The sequence below is a fragment of the Typopeltis vanoorti genome, chromosome 13 (assembly GCF_054136105.1).
Source record: "Typopeltis vanoorti isolate ZY-2024b chromosome 13, IOZ_Tvanoo_1.0, whole genome shotgun sequence".
Taxonomy (NCBI): domain Eukaryota; kingdom Metazoa; phylum Arthropoda; class Arachnida; order Uropygi; family Thelyphonidae; genus Typopeltis; species Typopeltis vanoorti.
The window spans coordinates 124,448,786-124,470,069 of record NC_143561.1 but is presented as its reverse complement, the minus strand read 5'-3'; the positions used below and the strand labels follow the sequence as shown (position 1 = coordinate 124,470,069).

Sequence of the window (21,284 nt, the reverse complement as noted above, 5' to 3'; positions counted from 1 at the left end):
GGCTCACCCCACCACCAGCCAGAGCCATAATCTCAGTGGTGGCCCTACTTAGAGACAGGCAAAAACCTATCCCCAAGCACAGCCTCTCAAGGCCAGCCCCCATCAGTGGGAGCCAGGCTAGAAATACCAAAATTTTAGTAATACAGAGCTTATAAGTATTTTACCAGAACAAGTTACTATAAGGTGTTTTAACCTTATTAAATAAAAATCTCAAGAGGAGATATAAATGTAGAAAGTATTTTACCTTGGGTATAATAAATGTTAAAGATACCAAGCTATTTTAAACCTGGTTTTACTCCATTTCCCAAGTAAGCAAACAGACAAATGAGTCAAGTTTGCGCCTGCACAGAATGCAAGTCTAGCTGACCCTACAGGTAGTGCAAGACCAAGATAACTCATGGTAAAAGTAGAATAAGCTCTGATCACTAATCTTAATATTTACCCATAATGCAAAGCATACATCTCCTGGAGTTATGCATGAAGCATACATCTCGTCCAGGAGATGTATGCTTTGTATTATGCATAAAGCATACATCTCCTCCAGGAGACGTGCTTTGCATTATGGGTAAATATTAAGATTAGTGATCAGAGGTTATTCTACTTTTACCATGAGTTATCTTGGTCTTGCACTACCTGCAGGGTCAGTTAGACTTGCTTTCTGTGCAGGCGTAAACTTGATTCATTTGTCTGTTTGCTTACTTGGGAAATGGAGTAAAACCAGGTTTAAAATAGCTTGGTATGTTTAACATTTATTATACCCAAAGTAAAACACTTTCTACATACTATACTTAACTCTCGGTTTAAGTCATTCAACACTTTTCACAATACTGTATATATATATATATATATTAACTAAAAATAAAAAATAAGAAATCAGCTAACTAGTAATAATGAAGAATAATTGTATACTTCATTATTACTATTCTTCATTGAATAATGAAGAATAGTAATAATGAAGAAAAAAACATATATATATATATATATATTTATTTATTTATATTTATTCAGCAACTATTCTTCATTATTACTAGTTAGCTGATTTTTTTTTTTTTTTTTTTTTTTTTTTTTCCCTGACAACCACTTTCTGGAAAAAGTCTTCTTTAAAAAAAAAAAAAAAAAAAAAAAAAAAACATTTAAACATTACTAAAGGCCTGCAGTTGAAAAATGAAATTGTGAAGGAGCAAAACAAACAAATGGCGTTGTTGTGCCGAAATGCTATATGTAAGCCCCATATTTTCAACTATAGTATATTAAATTCTACATTAAAAATAATCCGAAATGGTAGTCAAAATGTACAGCATGGCCAGGTTTGTATTACTTAATCATTTAAAAACATTTGTATTCTCTTGATTTTTAAATTATATCTTATAATGTACATATAATGGTGTAAATAATGGTTAGTGTGTCAATGTGGAGTCTTTTGACTCCGTGAAGACACCGTTATAATAATAATAATAATAATAATAATAATAATAATAATAATAATAATAATGTAAATGAACACCTAAATGTTAAATTGAAAAAAGTTATTACTTTAAAAATTAAAGGCTGTATTAAATTAAATGATTCAACTTTGAAGAAGCCTTGAAGCACTTCAGAATAAGGCTTCAGAAAGGCTTTGAAGCACTTCAGAATAGTTCTTTCAGTACTGCTTTATTATAAATACTGGATATTAAATACACATTATCCTTGCTTTTTAACCTGAACATAGAGGATGCAGTGAAAGGGTAACTGTAGGTGGAGTGCAGGTGCATATTATTATTATTATTATTATGATACTTCCATTGAGTGCATAGACTGATCATAACAGGATAGAAGATGTGTTGCACACATCTTCTATCCTATTATGTTTCCACATTGTGCATCCAGTAGTAACATCACCTAAAGACAAGTCTGAACTCTGCATGATTCTTTTCCTCCAACTTCTGTATAGATGACCAAGGTAAAGTACCACCGATTTTACCAAGTATAGAACACATCCCCACTGGTTTTTCCATCAAAAGAATTCTGAATAGTTTGAATACCACCAAGTATTCTGGTTCTGATGGTATTCCCACCAAGAATTATTCCCTTCATTAACCTCCATTATATATTATCTATACAGTCTTTCATGCTCATTGAACATCTATATTACATTATGGAAGTCAAGCCAGTATTCATTCTACAAAAGTAAATAAACATAAGAAATCAAATTAACATCCCATTTCCCTCCACCTCAGTTCTCTTGAAAGTAATGGAGAAATCATCAGGAGTAGTCAACCATCTAGAGATCTGTCAGTTTATCATATATCAGTATGAATTCTGATACCTCTCTCCACAGCAGATCTTTTCCCTGATGTCACCCACCTTTGGACATAAGCCATTGAAAGATTTCAAAAAACTTAAATGGTTGCCCTTTACATTTCTCAAGTGTTTGACCAGCTGTAGTACAAAGGCTTCTGCCAACTCCCAGTTTATTGTCTGTCCCCCACTTATAGCAATTGGATTGCCACTTTCCTTTCTTGTCATTCACTAATTGTTGGGTAGATGGTTTCCTTTCTTCAGATTTTCCTATCAGTGCAGAGTACCCCAGCCCTTTGTGGATCTGAAAATTTTCAGCCTACAAGATACTCCCAAACCCCATGTCTTGAATACTTGACCTCCTTGGTATGTTCCAATGAAGTGAGGATAATCTTGTTAATTTCAGTGTTCCCAAAACCCCCTATTGTCTTTTACAGAAGAAAAACTATACTACACTTCTCTCATCTTTGATGGTATCCAGTTTCCCATGCAAGATGAGATCTCTCTCTCCTTGAAATAATTTACACCACTAGCCTTTCCTAATATAAAGTCTTCATTTTCATTGCCTCATCATCTCCAAAAGAATTGTCCTTTTCTCTGAAGATACTACTTTTCACCTATACAACTTCTAATGTCCTGAATCCCAACTTCATCTGACTTAGAATGGTCTCTCTACAAACAACAGTTGAACGTTTGTTTGGATGGTAAGTTACTGCCTTTCAACTTGCAGTATGATGATTTGCTTGGTGTCTTGTACGTTTCTCGCACATTGGGCATCCACTTTCATGATATTATTATTATTATTATTATCTGAGACTGCCAGGGAGTCAAGGACTCATCGAGGGAGGCTGTAAATTACCCAACCTACCCTTGAATTTATTCGCACTAGATGCACTCACTACCCATAAGGGCAAATTATTCCACTCACTTACTGCTTTCTGGGAGAAAAATCTAGCTGTTACTCCTTTCTTGACTGCAAATAAATTTAACTTCCATGGATGATCCCGTGTTCTCTCCCCATCTTCCATATAACGAAAAATTTCATCAGTTGAAATGCTATAACACCCATTCAAAAGTTTATAGACCTCTATCATATCACCCCTCTTTCTCCTGTTAACCAGAATCTGTAATTCACATACGCGCAATCTAAATCCAACAATCCGGATATAATCTTTGTAATTCTTCTTTGCACCCTTTCCACAGCTTCTTTATCCCCTTGGAATCCAGGAGACCAAATCTTTTCACAGTGATCCAAGTGTGGTCTTATCAAAGCCTTATAAATAGGCAAAATTACTTCCTTATCCTTACATGTCAAAGTTTGCTTCAACATAGCAATTATCCTCTGAGTTGTATTTGCAACTTTTGCTATGTGACCTTTGAACTTTAAATTCTTATCCACCAATACACCAAGATCCCTTGCCTCTTCAGTTTCTTGTAGCATAACCCCGCTAATATAATATGCTGCTGGATCACTAATCACACCAAAATGCATAACTTTACACTTACTAACATTAAACTGAGAGCCATTTTTGTTTGCCCAGATTTCCAGTCTATTCAAATCATTTTGTAATGGCTGAATATCAGTAGCATCCCTGATTTCCCTGCCTATCTTCGCATCATCATCAAACAATTGCAAATCTGATGATAGACTCTGCTTGAAGTCATTAATGTATAGATTGAACAATAATGGCCCAAGGACTGAACCCTGAGGTGCATCACTGGTTACCTTAAATCTAGGAGATTCACACCCACTGCATACCGCTTTTTGATATCTGTATATTAACTATCCCCTGATCCAAGTCAATAGATTATGTTCCAATGCCATATTCTCCATCATGTTGGAGGCTTAATGGATTTTTTACAACACTCAAAAAGAATTAAAATAGAATTTAATACTTCCTATATTTTGTCCTAGTCACTAGGACATCTACGGGGATTACAAAAACAATTAATGTAACATATACACAAATAACAAACAATACTAAGCCCAAACATGTGGGTGACACTAAAGTCCTATCTAGGTAGAGCGCCCTCTAAGGGAAGTAGTAGGTGGCCTGGAATGTAAGGTGGGAACTCTGGTGATGAGTGTTTCCCAAATCTTCGGAAGCTTAATGCAACCGTACTTATTGAGATTTGGTTGGTTTTTGAGAGCTGCTGCTGCTTCTAAGAAAAGTCTCTCTTTCTTGAATTTGCTGTGGTGGAGCATGGTGGTTTTCTTCCATGATACCCTGTGGGTGGTGTCCAAAACATGGTCAGCCAAGCCTGAATGGTCATAGTTGTGTTTGAAGATGTAAGACTTGTGTTCCTCTAGACGGATGGATGCTGATCTGCCTGTCTGTCCAAAGTACGGCAGCTTACAGGAACAGGGTACTTTGTAAACTCCAGGCAGAGAGAGAGGAGGGAGCTGATCTTTCGTAGAACGGATAAGGATAGCAAGTTTGTGGTGGGGCTTATATGCTGTGTGTAGGTTGTACTGTTTTAGTATCTTGGCTATTTTTTCAGATGTGCCACGGATGTAGGGTATGGTGATGGCATTTTTAAAATCTTGTTGACGAGAAGGACGGGGAATGGGGGAGGAGTTGATTATTTTTTTGATACTGTGATCGCTGTAGCCATTGGAGAGGAAAGTGCCGTGTATGTAGTTAATCTCAGTAGTGAGGGCGGTTCCACTGGAACAAAGATTGTGGGCTCTCTTGGTAAGAGTTTTAATAATGCCATATTGTTGAGAGGGGTGGTGGTGGGAGAGTTTGTGAATGTATCTGCCTGTGTGTGTGGGTTTTCTGTATACGGTGAAGGCAAGTGTATCATTAGGCAGGCGTGTGACTAAGGTGTCTAGGAAGGGTAAACAATTGTTCTTTTCCTTTTCCATAGTGAACTGGATTCTTGGATGTAGACTCTTGAGATGACTGAGGAAGGAGTCTAATGCGTCTGGGCCATGAGGCCAAATAGAGAACACATTATCTACATATCTTAGCCAGATAGAAGCTTTGAGTGGGGCTGAGTCTATGGCTCAGGAACAGTCGTCCCCACAATGTTTTCCAGAGATTGGACTTGCAGTCTCTTGTGCATGTTAGGATTCGTTGGGTGGCCGAGTGGTTAGTGTGTCTGCTCCCCAGCCAAAAGAATCTTAACCACATACACAGCAGTTTCCTCTCCAATGGCTACAGCGATCACAGTATCAAAAAAATAACTCCTTCCCCATTCCCTGTCCTTCTCGTCAACAAGATTTTAAAAATGCCATCACCATACCCTACATCCGTGGCACATCCGAAAAAATAGCCAAGATACTAAAACAGTACAACCTACACACAGCATATAAGCCCCACCGCAAACTTGCTACCCTTATCCATTCTACAAAAGATCAGCTCCCTCCTCTCTCTCTGCCTGGAGTTTACAAAGTACCCTGTTCCTGTAAGCTGCCGTACTTTGGACAGACAGGCAGATCAGCATCCATCCGTCTAGAGGAACACAAGTCTTACATCTTCAAACACAACTATGGCCATTCAGGCTTGGTTGACCATGTTTTGGACACCACCCACAGGGTATCATGGAAGGAAACCACCATGCTCCACCACAGCAAATTCAAGAAAGAGAGACTTTTCTTAGAAGCAGCAGCAGCTCTCAAAAACCAACGAAATCTCAATAAGTACGGTTGCATTAAGCTTCCGAAGATTTGGGAAACACTCATCACCAGAGTTCCCACCTTACATTCCAGGCCACCTACTACTGCCCTTAGAAGGCACTCTACCTAGATAGGACTGTAGTGTCACCCACGTGGTTGGGCTTAGTATTGTTTGTTATTTGTGTATATGTTACATTAATTGTTTTTGTAATCCCCATAGATGTCCTAGTGACTAGGACAAAATATAGGAAGTATTAAATTCTATTTTAATTCTTTTTGAGTGTTGTAAAAAATCCATTAAGCCTCCAACATGATGTCCTCACAGCACTTAAGCCTCTACACACGTACCCATATTCTCCAGTTTACACAACAGCCTATCGTGCGGTATCCATATTATTGTGACTTCTTTTGGAGTGCATTAAAAAATCTTGACCAGTTTGAATTTTTTTTTTTTCAGTTGAAACAAGTGAAATCAGCACCATTCTTCAGCAACTGTGCACAATGCATTATACGCAGAAAGCATTGCACCATAAATAAATATTGAAAAGAAATGGGAACTCAACTTGAGGTGTTTTTTTCAAGCCCACAAATTGTAAATGTTTTTGCATGAGTATTTTTCTTATGTCTGTGTATGCTTATGGGGAAGGGGGAATCGATTAACTAGACTGTCTTCTTCTGGATAGCAAATAAGCATTTCTGGGAGGTTTTTGGTGCACCATGCATACAAACAGATATTGTTATCATCTCACAGATGTTTTTTCACCCTTCTGCTATAGCTATTTCATGGGCATTGCTCTTTTGAATTAACAACCACCGTTCCTTCACTTTTCTTTAAATTTGTTAGCACTCAGTAACTGAGTTAAGTCACAAACTTGCAGGTTATCGTCCATTCACTGTCAGACTTAAACTTGTAGAACAAATGAAAACAATAAGTTTGTTCAATACTTCCATTCTTTGGAACAGTCGTCCCCACAATGTTTTCCAGAGATTGGACTTGCAGTCTCTTGTGCATGTTAGGATTCGTTGGGTGGCCGAGTGGTTAGTGTGTCTGCTCCCCAGCCAAAAGGCTGTAGGTACGAATCCTGCTGTTGGCATGGATGTTTGTGATTGTCTGTGGAAATACTAGTGGTGGTGGTCAGCGATAGATGACGTTGGTGTAGTTGCAGTCAGTTGGTGGATTGTGAGTTGTGGAGACATAGTTGGTAGATGCCCTCCCTTGATGAGTCTTTGGACTCCCTGGAGGTGACAAATAATAATAATAATAATTATTATTATTTTGAATTATTATTATTAGACCTCCAGGGAGATCAGAGGTCACATTGTGCAAGTTGCGAAGTCATCACATCAGATTATGGCAAGGATGCTGAGGACCTTAACTTGCAGATGCAGAGGTTATGATTCCATTTTATAAGTCCTTGATCAGGCCTGATATGAATTATTGTATACAGATTTGGCCCACTGGCCTTCATGGTAATCAGGATATATATGTATATATATATATATATAGAAAGGGTCCAAAGAAGACAAACTAAGGTGGTCTTTGGGATATGGAATATGAAGACAGATTAACAAAATACAATTTGCAAAACCTCATGAATAAACGAGGGGGGGGGAGCCGATGCGATTAAGACATTTAAGTTAGTAAGGGGTTGTTACAGAGTTAATGTGGAAGAATTTTTTCATATAATGGGAGAAGGGGGAGGGGGTAGATTAACAGACCATTCCTTGTTCTACTCTCTCTGAAACTCTGAGGAAGGTAAAGCAAGGGCAGGAGTAGGTTCTTTGCATGGAGGGTGCTTGGTGACTGTAATTCACTGAATGAGTCGAAAGCATGATTTGATGGGCTTTGTGTGTAACAGTGTGTTCTTCCCCATGATAAGTCTTTTGACTCTGTGTGTTAATAATAATAAATAGGCAGGAACTAGTTAATCCTTTGAGTAGTAAAGCAGTATATATACATTCATACTTTAATTTATTTATTCGTATGGAGTTTCCTCCCTTTTTCTCCCCCGTCCCTATTGTGGCGAGTTGAACCCCCTCATGGGGGATTAAGTATTTATGGCTGTAGATTCGTGTGTGTTCACTGGGCCGGTTTGCCTGCTTGCGGGATGAAAAACACCAGATAAACTGGTGGAAAAAACCCTACTGCCCAAGACCGGTTAACTTGGCTGTGGCTGAGGAAGATCCTCAGATTTCTTACTTCTTCAACGGGAATCAAACCTAGGACACCCCTTCCCCAGGCATGTGGTTGTGAAGCACACAGCCATATAGGCTAACCGCACAGACATATTTTAAATATAGTAATTACAGTTTTAATATTTTAATTATAGTAAAGCTGTAAATTTGTCTTCTTGGGAGTTTTTTGCTGGAAGGTACTGCAATCTCTTAGCAACTTCCCCAGTGTTTCATGTATTTTCACAACATAGAAGGTGAGCTATGCATTTTTAACTCGTATTAAAGGGTTAAGACTGCCACACCATGTGTCAGACCCAGGATTAAATGGAAGCAAACTGCAGCACTATACAGCTGTTACAACTTTGATAGACTATTTTGCAACCAGAATTTAGCCCTTCCCAAATGTCAAATATGGCTGCATTATGAGAGGGGTGTTACAAAATTAAGTCCTGTACACCCAGAGTGCTTGGAGTATGAGGTCTTGAAACATATTTAGCCTTATTTTGTTCCTTCATCCTTCTAGTACTGTTTAGTATTTAGTGGTATACCATCAAAGTTGTATTTCTTGTGTTGTCCATCATGTAACAGCGTACAAGTCTTACAAGTTTGTTGAAGCATGTAAAACAGCATGCGTTAATCAAATTTTTGATGCATAGAAACATGCATTTGAAATTTCCTGCCAGTTATAAGGTTTTTTGGCGAAGTGACTATAGATGTCTACTGTTCGTCCTTGGGCATATAGAACAAGAAATAGTGATGGCAGAGTTGAGATTTGTGTGGCCAAACACTTGTACTTATGCTTTTCATGAGCTTTATTGTTCTCCAAGAATGCTGTTTGCAATCCAGTGATATATCAGCAGCTCAATAATTATCGTTGTTGTTGTCCGGTAGTATCCTCTAGCAAGAGGTTTGCAACAGATGAGCAGCTCTTCTCCATTTCTCTCTGTCTGTCGCTTCCATCATTCTTAAACCAGTCCATTCCATGATGTCATTAAACCACTCTCTAGTTGGTCTTCCACATCTTCTCTTCCCCTCAACTTTCCTTTGTAATATAGTTCTTGTCAGGTGTCCCGAAGAACCTCTCAGAAGATGTCCTGCAAATCTAGTCTTTCTTTGCATAACATTCTTTCTTTAACAGTGTTCTTTCCATCCCAACTCGTCTTAAAACTTCTTGATTTGATATTCTTTCTGTATAGCTAATCTTTTCCATCTTTCTATAACACCACATTTCCAATGCATTAATTCTTTCCATATCTCTCTTTCTTAGTGTCCATGACTCACTTCCATAACTTGCAATACTCCAAACTGTTGCTTTAACTATTCCAATTCTAATGACTATTTTAGTGTTCTTGTTTATTAAAATTCTCTTCATTTCCATAAATGCCGATTTAGCTTTACCTATTCTATTTCTAATGTCCAACTCTGAAGTTCCTTTCTCTGAGATCCAGCTACCTAAATATTGAAATCTTTCCACTTCTTCTAAAATCTTTCCTCTACATCTTATTTTTACATTATCTCCTATTTTTCTACCCATTATCATTATCTTGGTCTTTTTTGTGTTAATTCTTAGTCCATACTCTTTACAAGCGTTTTCAATTCTTTGAATAATTTGTTGTAACCCATTTTCACTTTCTGCCATCACTATTACATCATCCGCATATCTTAAGTTATTAATGATTCTTCTGTTTAGTTTTATTCCTTCTTCTACATCCTCAAGTGCCTCTCTGAACATTTGTTCGCTATAAAAGTGAAACAATAATGGTGATAACTTGCATCCTTGCCTGACTCCTCTCTCCACCAGGAATTCTCCTGTTTCCTCTCCATTTACACATACTAACGCTATTTGTGACCAATATAATCTCTTTAAAATTTCCAAGTCATAAGAGTCAATATCAGTATTTTCTAGAATGTCAAAAAGCCTTTCATGTTTCACTGTATGAAATGCCTTTTCAAAATCTAGAAATCCCAAAAACAACTTTCCATCATGGTTTAGTGTTTTCTCCCCAATAATTCTTAGACAAGTTATAGCCTCTCTAGTTCCTCTGTTGGTTCTGAATCCAAACTGTTCCCCATTCATTTCTTTTTCTATTTTATTCCGAATTCTCTCTAAAATTATTTGCACCAGAATTTTTGCTGTGTGAGTTATAAGACTTATCATTCTAAAATTGTTACAGTCTAAAACCCCCGTCTTTTTTGGAATGGGGATAAAAATTGATCTTCTAAACTCCTCTGGTAATTCTTGTCCTTCATAAATTCCGTTAATAATTTGCCATAACACTTCCATACCTTTTTCACCTATATTCCTTATAAGTTCTATAAGGAATATATGTGATTATCATATTTAATAAATAATTATTTAAATTGCATAATGCATAATTAAGAAGTCTGAAAAACTGTCCGGGCAAAAAAGGAGTCCTACCTAACATGGCTTAGAGTCAGGTCACCTGAGATGCATTTACGGTATGCTGAGGCACGAAAAGCTGCTGCTAAGGCAGTAAAGACAGAAAAGCAGAAGGCTTGGGAATCCTTTGGAGAAAGATTAGACTCATCCTATGCAAATGCAAACAAAATATTCTGGCAGACCATCTGCTGCCTTCAAGGGAGGAAATCGTGCACAGCAAGGGCAATTAAGGCCTCTGATGGTGCACTTTTAACAACTGAGAAGGATATCCTCCACAGATGGAGGGAATACTTTGAGAGCCTTCTTAACCCGGGTGGCCCAGCAGTTGTGGACATCCAAGAGGTGCAGATCGGAGCGATGACTAGTCTCACAGCAGAAGAGGTCCATTTAGCAATAAAATCGCTAAAATCGGGCAAGGTTGCTGGCGATGATGAAATTCGACTCGAAATGCTAAAAGCCTTAAATTGAGACAGTGTTCTCTGGCTGACTCGAGTGTGTCAGGCTGCTTGGATATCTGGGCGAGCACCAAAGCAATGGCAAACAGGCATAATAATACCAGTCTTTAAGAAGGGAGACCAGAAGGATTGCAGTAACTATTGTGGCATCTCTCTGCTCAGCCTGCCTGGGAAAGTGTATGCTAAGTGCTTGGAAAGACGGTGCAGGAGCATAGTTGAGTCAAAGTTCCAGGAAGAACAATGAGGCTTTCATCCTGGTAGAAGCACAACTGACCAAATCTTCACTTTAAGGCAAGTCTTTGAGAAATCTTGGGAATATGCCAAGAATGTCTACACATGTTTTGTGGACTTGGAGAAGGCATATAACCGGGTTCCTCAGGATAAGCTTTGGCAAGTAGTACAGGAGTATGGAGTGGATGGTCAACTATTAGCTGCCATCAAGTCCCTGTATGAATGCCCAGAGTTTTGTGTCAGGGTAAACAGCACAAAGTCTGAACCTTTCACAGTTTCCGTTGGCCTCCGCCAAGGGTGTGTTCTGTCACCCCTCCTTTTCATAATATTTATGGACTGGATCGATAGGCACAGCTGAGGCAATGAGTGTGTCAGAATTGGAAAATGTAGCATTGGACGTCTGCTTTTTGCAGATGACCTAGTTCTGCTTAGCTCTTCCACAGATGACCTCCAGCGGACCCTGGATAGGTTTGTAGCTGTTTGTGCAGATGCCGGAATGAAGATCAGTGTGGCCAAAACTGAAACATTTGTGGTCTCAAGACAACCATCCCAGTGCACTCTAAATGTAAGTGGAGTCCCAATGAGACAGGTGGAGAAGTTTAAATACCTTGGGTCTATATTCACGGATGATGGAAAATGGGACGTAGAGCTAGATACTCGAATTGGCTTAGCAAGCTCAATATTGCGGGAGCTTGGCCGTTCGGTAGTATTGAAGCGGGAGTTAAGCCAGAAGGCAAACTTGGCTGTCTTCAATACAGTCTATGTCCCCATCGTCACCTATGGTCATGAGAGTTGGGTAATGACCGAAAGAATGCGGACACGAATCCAAGCGGCTGAAATTAGGTTCCTTCGAGGGGTTGCAGGGCTGACAAAACTCGACAGAGTCAGAAGCTCTGCAATTCGGGAAATCCTCAATACTCAACCGCTGCTTCTCCGTGTTGGGGGATCACAGTTACGCTGGTACGGGCACCTGGTCAGAATGCCACAAGAGAGGCTCCCTCAGCAGGCCCTCTTTGCCAAGCCAGAGTGTGGGAGGCCACGTGGAAGGCCAAGGACTCGCTGGATCGATTATATCCAAAACCTTGGGTGGACACGTTTGGGAATCCCACCAGAACACCTGAGCTTGGTAGCAGAGGATCGTGACCATTGGAAGTTCCTCTTGCAGCTGTTGCCCCCACAACCCAATTAGGAAGAGTGGGCCTTGAAGATGTATGTATATATGTATGTATTGCATAATGTGTAGATGGAGAGTTGTGTAGTGTAAACTTCTCTTCTGTGTTGAGTCCTTGGACTCCATGAAAGTATCATTTAATAATCATATTTATTTTGTGCTATCATGTTGAGTTAATACTGTTAAATACAGTGGTACCTTGAGATACCCAAACATACGAGTTTTTTGAGATACTAGCCGTCACTAGGTCGATTTTTTGCCTTGAGATACGAGCCTGCTTCGGTGACGTCACAACCACCACTCTGCTCAGATTCCCGAGTCTTGCACGTCGTTCAGTTCACATGTTTACCTCACCACAGAAGCATTTCTGTTGTGTTGAGTTTTAATTTTGTGTTTTTTTTTTTTTGTATGTACAGTTATTTAGCTAATTTTTTTTCATATAACCATGAGTCCAAAGAAGGTGAGTGTAAAGAACAGTGGTGAGAAAAAGAAAAAGGTGATATCCATGGAATTAAAGCATGAGATAATAGACAAACATGAGCAAGGCGTGAGAGTAATAGACTTGGCAACGCAGTACGATCGCACTACTTCTACGATATGTACTATTCTGAAGCAGAAGGACTCGATAAAGGCTATAACTCCAGCTAAGGGCGTTAAAATTATTTCAAAGCTACGCAACTCTGTCCATGAAAAGATGGAGAACCTGCTGATTTTTTGGTTGACAGGGAAGTAGCTCGCTGGAGACACTGTGACAGAGACTATAATTTGCGAGAAGGTACGAGCCATTTACGCAGATTTGCTGCAGCAGACCCCAGATACTTCAGCACAGGAGGCTTCACAAGAGCAGTTCAAAGCCAGTCATGAGTGGTTCAAAAATTTCCGAAAAAGGACCTGCATTCACTCCCTTTGTCAGACATGGTGAGGCAGCGAGCTCTGATTTTAAGGCAGCTGAGAAATTTGTAAAAACCTTTGCTGAATTGATTGAAGCCAAAGGATACATCCTCCAACAAGTTTTCACTGTGACAAGACAGGGGAAGAAGATGGAAGAAGATGCCAAGAAAAATTGACATAACGGCAGAAGAAAAGAAGATGCCAGGTCACAAGCCCATGAAGGATAGGTTGACCCTCGCACTGTGTGCAAATGCGAGTGGCGACTGCAAGATCAAGTCACTGCTCATATACCACTCAGAAAACCCCAGAGCCTTCAAGACACATAAGGTTTTAAAAGAAAAACTGCAGGTTATGTGGAGGGCAAACCCAAAGGTGTTTGACTTACCCCTGCTAGCCCTTCTCGTCCTTGACAGTGCTCCAGCTCATCCACCAAACCTTGAGGATGACATGGCTATGACAACTCTATGGTTAAGAAGTAAGGCCTGAACCATCAGATTCTAAAAAATCTTATATAATCTTGACGTTCTTGAATTCTGATAGTAGCAGAACAGCCAGTCTCTCCAAAGTAGAAAAAATGACAACAACAGAATATTTGATAAACACCAGGCAAGGATATCTTTGAGTAGGCAAAAAACTGATAAAGCATTGATAAGAAAGATGACAACTTCAGGGCTGAATTGAAGGTGGTATACAGATTATATCTGCAAAGGATCCTTGCTATTTGTTCAGATGTGGATCCTTTTAACATCAGATTGCAATCTGGGAGAGAGATGATAATTTTAAAATATTTTCTGTATCAAGGTCTCGCTATATCCATTAAGTAATAAAGTTTTATTTTATTTAATTCTTCTAATAAGAGACTCAGAAGAACAAATGCTGCATGCTCAATGCACAAGTCTTTTGATAATACCTATATTTTGTGAAAGATGATGTGAAGATGCATGGATATATCTGCCTAAAAGATGATTTCCTGTAAACAGAAAATTCAGTATTACCAGCAGAGTTGCAATGTATTAAAGTATCCAAAAGAGGGGAGACTATTGTTATATTCACATTCAATAGTGAATATGATGCGAGTATATAAGGAGTTAATTTTATCTAGAAATTGAAGTACTTCTGTTTTAGAGTGAGACAAGATTGCAAAGATATCATCCATAAAATGTAGCCAAATGCAAGGTTGAGAAGAAATTGTGTTAGAAATCTGATCCCCTGAATGCTCTATAAAAGAATTGGCCAAAGCAACTGATATAGGACTACTCATTGCAATACGCTTGGTCTGCTGAAATAATTCATTACGCCACGTAAAATAACTGGCATTGATAGTAAACTTGAATAATCTGATGAAATCTACTTTGAAAGCTGTAGAGTTTCTTGAAGTGGTATATTTGTAAATAGTGAAACTTTTGAAATATGCACATTCAAAAGGAAACATGCTGTGCATTAAGGGATACTGAAGCAAATGGATGTGAAGTAAACTGTCCCCATATACAAGTAGTCTAGTTGTGAAGATACATTATATGCAATTTTTGTTTGTACATGCTTTGAGTAAAAGGACCGAAACAAGAATGTAATTTTTTGTCTATTATTATATACTTTAAATTAATATAGTATTTATATGGAGACAATTCTTTGTTCTTGTTCACAGTAATAGTTTTCATACATCATCAATTCTGATTAGTACATTTTGGAAAGATTAGATTCTGACTAAGATAGTCATTGTTATCGAATTGGCACTGATAATTCTCTTCCACTTTTTTTGTTTCTTCCTCTTTGTTCTTTCCCTTTGTTACTCTCTTTTGAAAGAGCATCTCTGAAGTGTTTCATGAGGAGTACACTCTGGTCTGTTAATAAGTTTCTTCTTTCCTCTCGGTATTCTGCCCATCCACTAATGTGCTACTGTAGGTCGTGAACAACCTTGTCTCTTATAAATAAGAGAATGTAATCAGAAACATATAGGAATTCCAAAATAGGAAAAAAAAAAGTGATAGATAAATCATTTATTAATTTGAAGGTTCAGAGAAGCTAAATCAAGCGTTAAAATAATAATTAAAAACAAAAAAAGAATAAAGCAATTGCAACAGTCAGTATAGAAGCTGGAAGACCAAAATTTCATTTAAAATTTAAAGATTTAGTATGAGACAGGTAGAGTATGACTGACGTGCTATCAATATTAATTACCATTTCGCACCACCTTCAGACCTCATGTCAAGCAGGCAACTCTGATCTGCTCGCCAAAGGATAAACTTCACCCTTTAGCACACCCAGGAGTGTATGAAGTTCCATGTGACTGTGACTTGGCATATTATGGGCAAACAGGAAGATCAGTGAACATCCACCTGGAAGAACATGAAAGATACATTCGCTACTATTACTATGGCAAGTCGGGACTGGCAGACCACGCTTTGGACACTCCTTCACACAGGATTAGATGGAGGAAAACGAATTTGCTATTTAGGAGTCGTTATAGATCTGAAAGATTATTTTTTGAGTCAGCAATGGCTTTGAAGAATTCTCCCAACCTTAATAAATATGGTTGCATTAATTTGCCAAAAATTTGGGAGACGGTTATCCTAAGAAAAACAACTGGATAACTGCTGTTTTTCTTTTTTTTTCTTCTTTTTTTTTCCCGTTAGAGGGCGCCAAAAATAGGACTTTAGATCTTTTGTCTTTTGCAATTATAATGTTTCACTCACTCACTCACTGTCGCGTTTACATGTGTGTTGTGCTCTGATGATGCTGAGTTGAAAATCAGCGAAATATTAGCGTTAATAAAACATCTTTGTTGATAAAAGTGTTTGTGGTGTTGTTAATACCGTGAAAAATAAGTCATGAATACCATTTGGATATTTGCATGTTATTTTGTTTGTGTTATTTTACTGACCTACATTTTTTTTTTTTAATTGATAAGTGATGGAATGAGAAAAGCATTGATTTAGCTTCTCTGAACCTTCAAATATAGCAATAACCTTTTTCAGGAGATCTAACATCTGTAACACCTCCAACATATAAGAAAATAAAAGTTCTGAAGTTTCGCCATCTAATTTAACTAACTCCACATTCACCTTCACACCTTTTTCTGGAAGATAGTATCTAATGACCAGAGGCAACTAATTTCATGTCAAAGTGGTTTGATGAATCGATTAGTACTGATATAAAACAAACTTCTTTTAGCTCTTCCTCGATCTGCTTTGTGCAATAACATTGGTTATTATTGCCTTGCACTTTGTTTGCAAACACCTGAATTTATCATTGAAAATTTTTTTCACGATGGGTGTTGTGCAGTCCATGGAGTTAAAGTTGTGGTTATGCACCGCTGTGTGATACGCGAAGGTTGCTTCCTGCGCTGCCAGTGATAACTCTTTTTCCCTTTCACTCTTGGTTTTCACAATTAAAAAATACTGCAGTTGGAAACCTTACTTCGAACAGCAGCTTTATGTTTTTTTGTTTTCACGTGGTTGACTACATCTGACCGACCACCATGCGAAATGCAAAATTTACAGTTATGTAAAGTACATTCCACATTTTCATCTACACCTTTAATGAAAGGAAATTCTCTTCTAATATTATCATTAATACTGCACTGACGTTTCGGCATTATAGGGGTAGAAAATGATAAAAATTATAACATGCAAAGTATTGATTAAGTAAGATACTGTTATAACAGACGTATGGGAAAAGAGAACACCGCCATTAGTTACTATTAGTTATTATTAGTTAGTTATATTATTTATAATACTAATGATTATTATTATAAATTATAAATAAATAAAATTTATTATCAACATTGTAATAGAAATTGGTACTAAAAACGAGATAAAATCCGTTTATCCGTTTTTTTCCTGAAGGATACTTAAAAAAGCGGGACTTTTGGAATTAACTTGGGACATTTTTATAAAAAAACGGGACTGTCCTGGGAAAAACGGGACGAATGGGAACCCTAGGTTTAAGCCAAAAGAATACAATTTAGTCCATTAAATCCCAAATTGCGAAACCATCCTTGTTTGTTCAGTATCCAGGTAGATGCCTAACAGGGTGCACCATGAGAAGGTGAGGACTGGACATTAGGTGATAAACCCCAGTCAGTTCTCTGCATCCCTTAAAAGGCTACATTGAGGTCTCCGTGGAAAGAAGAGAAAGGGAAAGAATAATCTGTACTTCAAAATGCAAGAAAACACTGTGAACAATTTAATTGGAATTGGTTGCCCTGCACATGTGATACATAATGCTGTGCAGATTGCTTCAGATTGCTTACCTATCGATCTTCAGTTAATTGATCTTATCTATCAATCTTAAGTTAATCTTGCTGCTACCCAAAATTGTTGAGGGATTTAATTTTGTGAATTCACAAACACAGAGTATAAAACTGTTTTGGGTTGCAGCAAGACAAGAGCTCTCTCTTTTGCCTGCAATCCAGAGGGTTGACTATTTTCTTTCTATTGACAAATGTCCTATCAGTCTCAAAAATTTCTTTGAAAATCCACTTTCAATTACACTCCTGCATTTCCTTGCCAGGCCAGCTAAAAACCTTTTATGATACCATTAAATGTATTGAAAAGCAAGATATAACAGTAATTGAAGGATGAAACAAACAAACTGGCGCAAGGGTTAAATTGTAAGAAGGCAAAAAAGTTTCTTACAAGTACTGTCGGAAAACAGTTGCAAGAATTAGAAAAAGAAGGACACATAACAGTTGAAAAGTTTGAAAGCTATGAAAGAAATAAAAATAAAAGTACATTTCTACTGCACCTGTATTGAATATATTCAGGAGTGGTGTACACCATTTCTCATACCTTTTCAGTCTATAGATTGGATTAATGTGAAGGGAAAGAATCCTGTGACTTGGAAGAACATACAAGAAAGCTACATATTCATGCAGACAGTGTCACTAAGTTTTATGTGAATGAAGAGGACTTATTTGATGAGTTTGTATGTGTGAAAAAATATTGTGAAAGCAAATTTGAAGTGTGGGGGTGAACAGAAGGATCAAAGTGTCAGTGATAAATGGTGTGAAATGTTTGCTCATTTTACAAAGTAGGGTATAAATTCTGGGAGTATTAAATACCTAGTTAGTTTTTGTTTAGCACTGCCAGGAACTAATGCAGCTGTTGAATGTGTTTTTTCATTAATAAATGCGCTCTGGACAGATGAAAAAAAAAACAGACTTAAAATTGAAACAGTAAAAGCTTTAATCATTGTAAAGACATATTTTAAGAATTTCTCTTGTGCTGAGTTCTATGATCAAATATCAAAAGGGAAAAAAAATCTTGAACAGGTCCATAAATCTGATAAATATTTTTCTAATTAAATATGTTTGTGATTAATAATCCTTTTTTAAAGTGGATTTAATATTAATGTATATTTATAGCTGTATTTAATTTAAAGTGCAACATATATAATAGTTTTTTTTTTTGGTTTTCTTAATTTTTAACATGTCCCGTTTTTTTTACAAAATGTCCAGGTTTTTTTAAGTAAAAGTTTCAGAATGTCCCAGATTTTATTAAAACATTATGGGAACCTACTTAAACCATAATGTAAAATCATTATGGTTTAAGTTCTATCATGGTACAACGTGATAGAATTTCATGCTGGCTGGGGTGTTGGCTGGTTAAACAAGATCTCCCCTGCCTTTTTTTTCATCAGGAAACCAGGGCAAGCAAGTTAGCTACTTGAACAAATCCTGGAATGCATCTCAACTCAACATTAGCAGAGTTTCAAGATTAGTACTATCAGTATATCGAGCATCAGTGAATAAGAAATGGCACTAGCAGAAGAATTAAATAAGCACGAGATCAATATAATAGGCATGACTGAAACAAAGAAGACAAAAACAGGGGAGCTCTTTATAAGCAACAAATAACAATGTGGATAATCTTCTTGAAAGACATGCAATATCAAGTAGTGACATGGGCAAATATCAGAATGGGGGAACACTCATTATGGTCTCACAGAAAGTTCTACCAAGCAAGAAAGAGGAATTTTTTGAGGCATGAAAAAGGAAAAGTTGGTTGGTTGATTCTTGTTGAAGATCTGAACAGCAGAGTAGGAAATAATTACCAGACATATAGAATTGTTTTGGGAAAATTTGGAGAAAAGCACAAAGCTAATAATAATGGTAAATGCATGCTGGATTTCTGGATTTTCAAGACATGGATTAGTTATTACTAATACTATGTTCCAACATAAAAATGTGCACAAATTCATATGGAGGGAACATTCCAGAAATAAATGTCTCATTGAATATGTTATAGTTGACAGCAATGTTTTTCAACTGTTCAGAACACAAGAGTATACAGAGGATTTGAAATAGGAAGTGGTCACTATTTAATTTTGAGCAGGATAAAATTTAATTTCATATTGAAAAGAAGAGTGTGTAAGAAAGTTTTAAAACAAATCAAAATTGGGCAGCTTTCAGAGGTAAACTGAAAACTCAAATACACAAACATCCTTGAAGAAAAATATGTGAAAGGATTTGTAAACAAGAACCAAATCTTGGCGATTCAGTGGTCAACCCTGAAGCAAACATTCATTGATTCCTCCAGAGAGGCATGTGCATGTGGTGGTGATGCCTGTAAGGATAGAAAAATCAGAATTCAATGATGGACTCGGGAAGTTAAAGTGGCAGTTAAGGAAAATGAAGAAGGCATATCAAAAGTTCCCGGTAAGTAAGTCAGTTTGTGCTCTTAGAGAATACAGAGAAAAATGTCAGAAAGCAAGCAAAGCACTGTTTAAAACTAGGTAACAAAAGTCATGGGAGGACTTTAGTTGGAACATGGAAAATAAATATCAGGAAGGTCGCAAAATATTCTGGAGGTTACCCGAAAAGCTTAGAAATGGAGAAAAGAATACTGTAAAAGGAATCAGAGATGATAAAGGTAGCATGAAAATTTGAAGATGAAGAAAAGACATCTAGAAATATATTGTAGATCAGTGCTTCCCAAATTGTGGGCCTCGACCCCCTTGGGGCCGTACGTTTTGTTGAGGAGGGCCGTGAAATAATGAAAACAAATTTAAAATGTTTTAAGACTAAGTAGATTTTTTTTTAATCTTAAAAGAAACATATTTAATTTTTATTATTTCTTTTTTGTTATTTTAATGGAAAATATTAGTGTTGGTTCACAAATTTTGCTTCCTGCATATTTCGGCACTTAATGAATATTAGTAAATATATGCTTATTCATATAAGTTTCATTTCAAAGGTATTGATAAAAAGCACAAAAAAAAAAGCTTACAAATGCAAAATCTTGAATATAAATTGTATTGAATATAAATACAATAAATATTATAATAAATGCTAGCGAAGGTTGGTCAAGTTTGAGGGTGGTTAGTAGTTGGAAGGGGTCAGTCGTTCGATGCTGTTGGCACACTCTCCCTTGATGAGTCTTTGGACTCCCTGGAGGTGTCACATAATAATAATAATGTTGAAATCTTGAATATAAATTGTATTGAATATAAATACAATAAATATTATAATAAATGCTAGCGAAGGTAGGTCAATTGGTAGAGCCTTTGCTACTAATTGGGCTCATGCAAAAAAAGTTAAGCAAGTTTGAGGGTGGTTAGTAGTTGGAAGGGGTCAGTCGTTCGATGCTGTTGGCATACTCTCCCTTGATGAGTCTTTGGACTCCCTGGAGGTGTCACATAATAATAATAATAATATATGTCTGTATTACGATTTTTTTTTGATGGGGCTGTGAAATATTTTAATTTTTCCAAAGGGGACCTTTATATCCATAAGTTTGGGAAGCACTGTTCTATTGTTGTAATAATGTAATAATGATGTCTGGAGTAATTATTTTGAAAGTTTGTTAAATGAAACAAGCAGTGTCAGCATGATGGTAGTAAACTTCCAACTGGAATGCAGTTAGGAATACTTGAAGTAGAAAAAGTCATCAAAACCTGAAACATGGACAGTCAGCTGGAGTAGATAAAATTCAACCAGAAATGCTCAAATATGGAGTTATAAGTTATCCAGGCCCTCTGAATTATGCATTGCATAATTCAGAGGGCCTGGTCAGAGAGTTTAATTTTGGATGATTAGAGTAGAGCTCTAATATTTCC

The 21,284-nt window shown here is 37.2% G+C and overlaps 1 protein-coding gene across 2 annotated transcripts in view; it reads left to right on the top strand.

Moving 5' to 3' along the window:
- Nucleotides 1-1,188: 1,188 nt before the first annotated feature.
- Nucleotides 1,189-21,284, top strand: part of LOC150100516 (uncharacterized) — a 47,604-nt gene continuing 27,508 nt past the window's right edge. For both annotated transcript variants that reach the window (XM_090402986.1, XM_090402987.1), the window contains exon 1: nucleotides 1,189-1,307. In XM_090402986.1, coding sequence (XP_090259112.1) covers nucleotides 1,194-1,307 — 114 coding nt within the window. In that variant the 5' untranslated portion in view covers nucleotides 1,189-1,193. The remainder of the gene's footprint in view (nucleotides 1,308-21,284) is intronic.